At 41.5% G+C, this 9,313-nt stretch overlaps 1 protein-coding gene and 1 long non-coding RNA gene across 2 annotated transcripts in view; one reads left to right on the top strand and one right to left on the bottom strand.

Annotated features, from left to right (window-relative positions):
- LOC138951353 (ankyrin repeat domain-containing protein 50-like) overlaps positions 1-9,311 on the top strand; it is a 34,315-nt gene extending 25,004 nt beyond the window's left edge. Inside the window, exons 5-6 of the mRNA XM_070322972.1 lie at positions 7,608-9,271; positions 9,303-9,311. Coding sequence (XP_070179073.1) covers positions 7,608-9,271; positions 9,303-9,311 — 1,673 coding nt within the window. The remainder of the gene's footprint in view (positions 1-7,607; positions 9,272-9,302) is intronic.
- The window catches only part of LOC138950784 (uncharacterized), a 274,457-nt gene that overhangs the window by 131,468 nt on the left and 133,676 nt on the right, over positions 1-9,313 (bottom strand). The gene's annotated exons all lie outside the window — the stretch shown is intronic.

Genomic DNA, 9,313 nt, shown 5'->3' with positions numbered 1-9,313 from the left:
TATGTTCAGGTAATAGCATAATATGACCACTGAACATTTTCGTGCTGTTCCCATTCTGCGAACTTGGGATGGAAAGTGGTCCCCCGGTTCGGAACTTTTGGACGAAGTTCATTCAAACGGGGGCGATTGTGACAGGGGAGGCTACCGCTCCTTTCACAGCAGACTCTGCACCCGAGTTGTTGGCCTTTCAGTCAACACCAGTGGATTGTGGAATTTTGTTTGTGATGGGGTCTGGTGGTTTCCGATTGTCTGTATGTTCATGGAAACCTTCGGGTTTGCATAACAGTTTTGATAGGGCTAAGAAATTAGCCCTAACATTTTCCATCCTGTTCGATTGCACTTCGCCTCCCGAGGTGATCGTAGTGTTACGGCACTCGGTTACAGATATATGCTGGTGCTTTTCATGGTGAGGAATAAATGGCATTGAGCAGATTAGAAAGAGTCAATCACTGAATCAGTCATAACATGAAGCAAAAATACATAACTGTCAACACTTTTTCAAGCAAAGAAAGTAATTTTACTTCAACTAAAACAACCATGCACGCTTTACAGTTCAGGTCATTTGCTGAATAGATGTTTCAAAACATTTGGTATCTTCATGCTCTATAATTCTTTCATTGAAACTCTTTTTGGTTTGGCACAGAAAATCAGAATGACAGATGTTGGAACTTGTATCGATGAAAAATATTCATGCTAAACCCAGACAGAAATATTGTACAATATACTCTGTCGACAAATGAACATAACTTTAATACCAAGCAAACATACTTGGGAATATATATATTTTAGCTGTTTTAAGTATGGACTGATACTTTTCAGGGAAATGTACTTTGTAAGTTAATTATTTTGTAACACGAACAAATCAGAGATATGATACGTATTAGATCATTCGGCACAAATAACCTCATGTTTAGACCACATGGAGTGTCTACCTAGTATAAAAACTGCCAAAAACAAACACTAACTTTGAGTGAGAAATAAACAACAATAGCTCAAACACGTGCAGTATAACTGTATAAGATCCAGTTCATAAATATTATCGGAAGAAACTGCAACGACTAGCTGTCATAGTCAAATTCAAAGGTGAAGAATAGATGATAACCTTGGTGAAACTTAATGGTTTCACAATTCAAAAACCTGATCAATGTTGATGTGCCACCCATTCACTACAACAAAAGTAAAAGTTAAACATTGCTCCATTTCAATGACATTATCATTGACTGATTTAGTGAATCACTTGTTCTGTTGGCTAACACTGATACTGTGGGTTGTTTCTTGAATTTTGTTGATGTTGATAGTGATGGTACAGTTGTTCAGATTGCCGGAGAAAATTGATTTTATGTCTTTGTCAATGTCATCGCCTGTGATGTTTTCGAGATCAGATGATGAAACTGTATGCTGTGCTGGTCTGACTTGTGTTTGTGTCTTCGCGATTTCAGTTGAGACTTGTTTTGAGGGTGTTTGATAGCTTAGCAGTTTAGAAATATCTTTGTGTTGTTCCTGGGTTATTGCAGAGTACGCATTCAGACTGTTTGGATTTTTGTGTCCAGAAATCTGAACAATGTGTGTGGGTGGCACATCGTTTAACACCAGCTTTTGAATCATGGTTTTTCTGGCAGAATGGTTTGTAATTCTTTTTGAACATTGACTTACTTACTGCCTTTCACGCCTGGTGGCGTGTAGGGCAGCGACAAAGGACTTTGAACATTGAAGCCCTGATTAATGCCATTGTTTTCATGATCGCACCTTTTTTTCCTTTTTCCTATCGGCTGTGCCCGGAACCAAGTAGAATCTGGGGTTGGCTCCTTCACAGTTGTTGTTGCGATGTAAAAACGGATCATCAGCTCCACTGCAGTGGCTGGGTCGTCTAGCTGAGTACTCCTTGAACAGCTCCACGGGACAGCGGTCTGGTGCTGCTGGCGTTGCCCATGCGCGTGGTGGGACTTGCCTGATGTTCGCTGTGTTGGGGCCGGTTCTGGTTTTGGTTGCCCTTTCGTTGTATTTAGAAAGAGTGCAAACAAGCCGTGATTTCACGTTGATGCTTGTTTGTAAAAAAACTACAATTCTTGACACACACACACACAAAAACACAAACACACAGAATGGGATATAATCAAAGTTTGGCATTGTACATCATTTTTCCTTCAAATTTGTTTAATCAAAGATGGAATAAATAGGTTACACACCTTGTCTCAGTGGATATGTTACAAATATTGGTCTCGATTGCGGTGATGAAAAAGCCCGCTGAAGCTCGCCTTTTTGTGATCGACTGATATTGACTGAGACTGGCGTGATAGTTTATTAGAAGCCATGCTTTGTATAATTTATTAAAGTAGGTGTACGTGGCACTGGCATTTTATCTATAGAACAGGATTAAACATGATTATACTTACTTACTAGAGGACTGGGTGGCCGAGTGGTAACGCACTTGCGCTCGGAAGCGAGAGGTTGCGAGTTCGACCCTGGGTCAGGGCGTTAGCAATTTTCTCCCCCCTTTCCTAACCTAGGTGTTGGGTTCAAGTGCTAGTCTTTCGGATGAGACGAAAAACCGAGGTCCCTTCGTGTACACTACATTGGGGTGTGCACGTTAAAGATCCCACGATTGACAAAAGGGTCTTTCCTGGCAAAATTGTATAGGCATAGATAAAAATGTCCACCAAAATACCCGTGTGACTTGGAATAATAGGCCGTGAAAAGTAGGATATGCGCCGAAATGGCTGCGATCTGCTGGCCGATGTGAATGAGTGATGTATTGTGTAAAAAAAATTCCATCTCACACGGCATAAATAAATCCCTGCGCCTTGAATATGTGCGCGATATAAATTGCATAAAAAAATAAAAATAAAAAAAATAAAAAAATAAAAATCCCTGCGCTTAGAACTGTACCCACGGAATACGCGTAATATAAGCCTCATATTGATTGATTGAAGGTATTCCTCCACGAAGGGGTCGGTCATGAGGACGACATAACCCCATCGCATGTTACTATGGGCCGTAATGCCGCGGAGACCAAAATGAGTGGTGTTGGTACCACCAGAGACTGTTGATGATGGCCTCTGGATGGTGAGTCCCTATTTGTCCGGCATCGTAAATCTGCTCAACTTCTCTGTCGGACATCGCAGAAGCTTTGTTCGGCACGTTGCCTTTTCCATCAGAGTCTAAAACCTTTTGTTTGGCTGCTAGGGCATCTCTAGTTTGTTGAAACGCGGGATCGTTCATGATGTTGCAGGGGTACTGTTTTCTTTTCAGGAAGCGCTGAAAACTTTCGAAAAACCTCTCAGTGATCCTGGTTCGTAGGTGATGGTAACGAAGAATTTGGACAGGATTGCATTCACATTTTCAGGGCTGAAGTGTTCACATTTGTGTTCTTCATCTGGCATGGTGGAGCTGATAAAACTGAACAGTATGGTCGTGTTTGATTTGGTTTTCTTCTGTGTGATTTGATTTGCGCTGTTTTCAATGAACGCTTCCACGTCATTGTCTTCAATTGCGATGAATTTTCGCTTTGGAGTCTGCGAAAAGAACTCTTCCTCTGGCTTGTTCAGTTCTTCAACAACTTCTGGGGGCAGGGTTGGGTTTTGTGGGGTGTGGAGCTTCAGGATTCGACTTTCATGGCTGATTTGTGTGAGTTCATGCTTGAAACGAATGATATCTGACCCTTTTGTTGTCTTTATGTGGCATTCCTTGTACCCCATGGGTCTTCTAATGCTAGTGATCACACCATCTTGTCCCCCGATTTCCCGCACAGTCTCCCACCTTGTAATGAACCGTCGCTGCCATGATTCTTTGCACCGTAGCAGACGCCCGTTTTTTTTACCCGTTTGCCTTATTCTGTGTGATGTTTGTTTTTGTTTGGCAAAACAGTGTCGGAAAACTCTTTGTATTTATGTATTTGAATATTTGTGTGCATGTGATTGCGTGCGTTTTTCTTTTAAAATGAAGTATTGTTGATCATCAATACGATAATTATTCAAGAATGTTGGTTTGTTTACGTTGTCGCAAAGTTGTGAGAGTACTGGGCCTTGTTTCCGGAAGTTAGAACCGGAATCAAACACGGTCTGTACGGGTTTGGGCCATGCTGAGGTACATTGTTTCGAAGAAGATCGATTTTGCTTGACAAAACAACCGAATTCATGGCCTAAAAATTCAGTGTGCATGTCTTAAAGTGTAATTATGCTAGTATAACTTCGCTATATGCGTAGTGTTTGCACCATAAAGGTACGCTATCTGCATATTGACGTTTTGAACTTTTCAATCGCTCGAAAGTAGTTCCGATAACACTTGACTAAAACCCCATGAGCTAACGAGGATTCAGGCTGTTGCTGGCTCGTTATTTGTTTGGTTGCTGGGTATTTATCGAAAAATAACTAGCTCTACAAGTTTACAGATGTAAAGAAGCAGATGGGGGAATAAGTAGGCTTTACGTGTCACTTCCAACGATCAGCGGGCCAGTTCACTTTTCACGTGAATGTGTCAGCGCTTTCTAGGCCACGGGGTGTCGACAAGCTATTCTAGAAATGCAGTGCGTTCAGTTTCATTATATGATTGAGTTTGACAGTTTTACTAAATGTATTAATTTTGCTTCACGCACCTTGTAAACACTGCTCGCAGCTATGTTAAAAAAAAAAACAGCCTTTACTCTCGTTAGTATTGGAACATGTCGAATGTCAAAGTCACTACCAGGAAATGTTTTTGTTATAACCCTTACTTGCACCCTGTTTTTGCGATGGATAGTCGATTTAATGTTAGCTATTCTTGATTAACATTTTTAGTTACTGATAGTGTTCCTGGTAATTTTCCCGGCCCGTATTGATTGATTGATTATGACAGCCTTGAATGCTAAAACGTTTCCAATTTGTTAAGTGTATTGAAAAGGTTCTGAATTTTTGGATCTCATTTAGCGGGCACATCAAAACATGTCATAGGCATAACAGAGATGGAGATCTTAAACAATCTGTACATGTGTAAGAGGTGCGTAAAAATACATGCAGTTTTTTAGTACACCCCCGTATATTCGGGGGTGTATGTGTTTCACTCTGTCTGTGTTTTTTTGTCTGTTTGTTTGTTACGTTGTATGTCTGTGTGTTTCTCCCGCTGACAACACTTACATCTCTGACGTCACTTAGGCCAAACAAAAAAATAGGTGTGGTTAAGGTAACATAGCCAAAAAAATAGGGTAGGAAGGTAGGCAATCACTTTTTTTAAACTTTTTTTTCTAATGTGTAATAAGTGTGCGACTCGAGCGCTTTCGCTTTCATTGCGTTTTCTGCACTCGTTTTCTTGGTTTTTTTATTGGTTTTTTTGACAAATTAAATAAAAAGTTATAGGGTCGGTCCCTAAAAATAGGGTAGGTCGGGTTACCGTAACCACACCTTTTTTTGTAGGCCTTACATTCTTTGTGTACCTTGTGTGTATAATATACACGATCGAAGCAAAGAACAAGTCGCGTAAGGCCAAATTACTACATTTAGTCAAGCTGTGGAACTCACAGAATAAAACTGAACGCACTGCATTTTTTAACAATGACCGTAGTCCGCCGCTTGTGCAAAACGGAGTGAAACTGACGAGCCTCTTCAGCGCGGTAGTGGTTTTGCTGTGCTGCATAGCACGCTTTTCTGTACCTCTCTTCGTTTTAACTTTCTGAGCGTGTTTTTAATCCAAACATATCATATCTATATGTTTTTGGAATCAGGAACCGACAAGGAATAAGATGAAATTGTTTTTGAATCGATTTCGGAAATTTAATTTTGATCATAATTTTTATATTTTTAATTTTCAGAGCTTGTTTTTAATCCAAATATAACATATTTATATGTTTTTGGAATCAGAAAATGACGAAGAATAAGATGAAATTGTTTTTGGGTCGTTTAATAAAAAATGATTTTAATTACAAGTTTCCGATTTCTAATGATCAAACTCACTCATTAGTTTTTAAGCCACCAAGCTGAAATGCAATACCAAACCCTGGCCTTCGTCGAAGATTGCTTTGCCAAAATTTCAATCATTTTAATTAAAAAATAAGGGTGTGACAGTGCCGCCTCAACTTTTACAAAAAGCCGGATATGACGTCATCAAAGACATTAATCGAAAAAATGAAAAAAAGTCCGGGGATATCATACCCAGGAACTCTCATGTCAAATTTCATAAAGATCGGTCCAGTAGTTTAGTCTGAATCGCTCTACACACACACACACACACACACATACACACACACATACACACACACACATACACCATACACCATGAACCTCGTCTCGATTCCCCCTCTATGTTAAAACATTCAATTTAGTCAAAACTTGACTAAATGTAAAAAAAGGAAACAAAGATTCATTTATGACAAGCAGTTCAAGTTATGTGTTCGTTTAATGAACCCAACCCCCTACAGTGTTGTTATCAGGCCTCTGTCTTTGATAAATATCCCATACTTGGATATGATGCATTGATCTGACCCCGGCCCGGTCGACCATTTGATAGTTTTGACATTTAGATCTTCTGACCACGAATGCTCCTACTCTACTGAGAAAAAAAACCTGCATAATATTTGGATTTATGCATGCTTTCAAGTCAGGGCCACATGACTTATTGTCACTTTAATCCCAGAACAACACTGCCTCTAGACATGAAAAGTAAACCCGCAGAAGAAAATCATGCATATGAAACAATATTTTGTCCAATGAATAATACAGAGAAATGCCCCAGGATGCTAGTTATAATTTGTTGTAATGTATCAATCAATCAATCAATCAATGAGGCTTATATCGCGCATATTCCGTGGGTACAGTTCTAGGCGCTCTGCAGTGATGCCGTGTGAGATGAAATTTTATACGGCCAGTAGATTGCAGCCATTTCGGCGCATATTTACCTTTCACGGCCTATTATTCCAAGTCACACGGGTATAGGTAGACAATTATTAACTGTGCCTAAGCAATTTTGCCAGGAAAGACCCTTTTGTCAATCGTGAGATCTTTAACGTGCACACCCAATGTAGTGTACACGGGGGGGGGGGGGGGGGGGGGGGGGGAGTTCGGACACCGAAGAGAGTCTGCACACAAAGTTGACTCTGAAATAAATTTTCCGCCGAACCTGGGATCGAACTCACGCTGAGAGCGGCCAACTGAATACAAATCCAGCGCGCTACCAACTGAGCTTTTTCCCCGCCCATGTATTGGTCAATCGTACCCCACCGGGTTAACCCATGCGGTCTTTAAATGACTAAGCTGTGGTCACTCATGACTAGACATCGTTGTAGTAAAACAATCATCGCAATAAAGTCAATCGCTAATGCATGACTAGCAAATGTGTATGAGTAATCATGTTCAAATACAAGTTTGGTAATACTTGTAACAATCGTTCGTATGTATGCACGCTCAGCCTTATCTCTTAAGATGTAAATATCTAAACTTGTGAAGTTTTAACACTTTTTTCCGGAAGGTTGCATTACATCTGAACAAATACCTGTAATTATCAGAAAAAGTGTGTGTGTGTATGTGTATGTGTGTGTGTATGTGTGTATGTGTGTGTGTATATGTGTGTGTGTGTGTATGAGTGTGTGTATGTGTGTGTGTGTGTGTGTGTGTGTGTGTGTGTGTGTGTTTCTCTGTCTGCAGACAATCAAAAACTGCCTTTTGAACACAAAACCTCTTCAAACAAAACCAGCGAAAAGGTTTTGCCACTACCCGTCCAAGTGTCGCATAGCAATCAGGAAAATGACATGCAACCTTTGTCGCTAAAACACAGTGATGAAACTGTGGTTCCCACTTCTAAATCACGGTTGCATGGCATATCCACAAACACGACTGGAAAGACGGTTGGCAATCAGGAAGGAAACAATGAACATGAGGAAAAAACAGACCAAACAGGCCTCGATAAGGCATCACGTTGTGATCAGAAAGAACCAGTTGAACCCCAGTTGCAAAGTAATACCTACGTTGACAAAGCGGATAAAGACGGAGACACACCTCTCACCATAGCATCGCAGGCAGGTCATGCAGAAATGGTGAATCTGTTGCTGAAGTACAAGGCCAGAACTGACATTGCTCAAAACACCGGCGCCACAGCTCTCACGTTTGCATCACAGGAAGGTTACACAGACATCGTTAAACTATTACTGGAGAACGGAGCTGACGTCAACAAGCCAAACACCAATAGAGGCGCGACAGCTCTTTTCTATGCTGCACAACAAGGGCGCGAGAACGTCGTACAAATGTTGTTGGAGAAAAGGGCTGATGTCAATGTAGCTGCTGACAACGGAAGGACCCCCCTACATCAGGCCTCCCAGAATAATCTTAAGGAAATTGCAGAGGTTTTGCTGAAACATAATGCCATCGTTGACACAGTTGACAAGGACGGACAGACTGCCCTATTGCTAGCTTCATATAATGGTAACAAAGAAACCGTTGAGCTTTTGCTAAAACATAATGCCAACACAGATATGGCCGATTCCGACGGAGACACCGCCCTCATATTAGCATCACAAAATGGCCACGAAGAGATCGTGAAACTACTGCTACAAAACAAAGGTAGAAATGACGAAGACGACAGCAAAGATCACATACCTGTCTTCCAACCAACACGTCAAGATAATGAAGACGTTGTAAAGAGCATACCGGCCAGTGTCGACACTGCTCGAAACGATGGAGCAACGGCTCTTACCTTGGCATCACAACGAGGGTACACAGGTATTGTACAGCTGCTGCTTGAGCACGGTGCTGACGTCAACAAAGCAAACGACAGCATAACACCTCTTCTGTTTGCCACCCAAAAAGGACACAAAGACATTGTGAAGCTTCTGCTTCAGTACCAAGGCAGTGTCGACACTGCTCGAAACGATGGAGCAACGGCTCTTACCTTGGCATCACAACGAGGGTACACAGGTATTGTACAGCTGCTGCTTGAGCACGGTGCTGACGTCAACAAAGCAAATGACAGCGTAACACCTCTTCTGTATGCCACCCCAAACGGGCACACAGACATTGTGAAGCTTTTGCTTCAGTACAAAGCCAGTGTAGGTACTGCCCGAAATGATGGTGTAACAGCTCTCAGTTTTGCAGCAGAATTAGGTTGCACAGATATTGTAAAGTTGCTGTTGGAACACGGGGCTGACGTCAACAAAGCAAACGATGAACTTGCAACTCCACTTTCATTTGCTGCACAGAACGGCCACAAGGATATTGTGGAGCTGCTGCTGGAGAGGAAGGCTGACGTCAATGTGGCCAACGACAATGGGAGTACGCCGCTTCACCAGGCATCTGCAAATGGAAACCCAGAAATTGTTGAGCTGTTGTTGAAAAACAATGCTAAAGCTGACATAGTC

This window comes from Littorina saxatilis, linkage group LG16 (genome assembly GCF_037325665.1).
Source record: "Littorina saxatilis isolate snail1 linkage group LG16, US_GU_Lsax_2.0, whole genome shotgun sequence".
Taxonomy (NCBI): Eukaryota; Metazoa; Mollusca; class Gastropoda; order Littorinimorpha; family Littorinidae; genus Littorina; species Littorina saxatilis.
The sequence above is the reverse complement of the archived record's forward strand: the minus strand, read 5'-3'. Positions and strand labels throughout refer to the sequence as shown.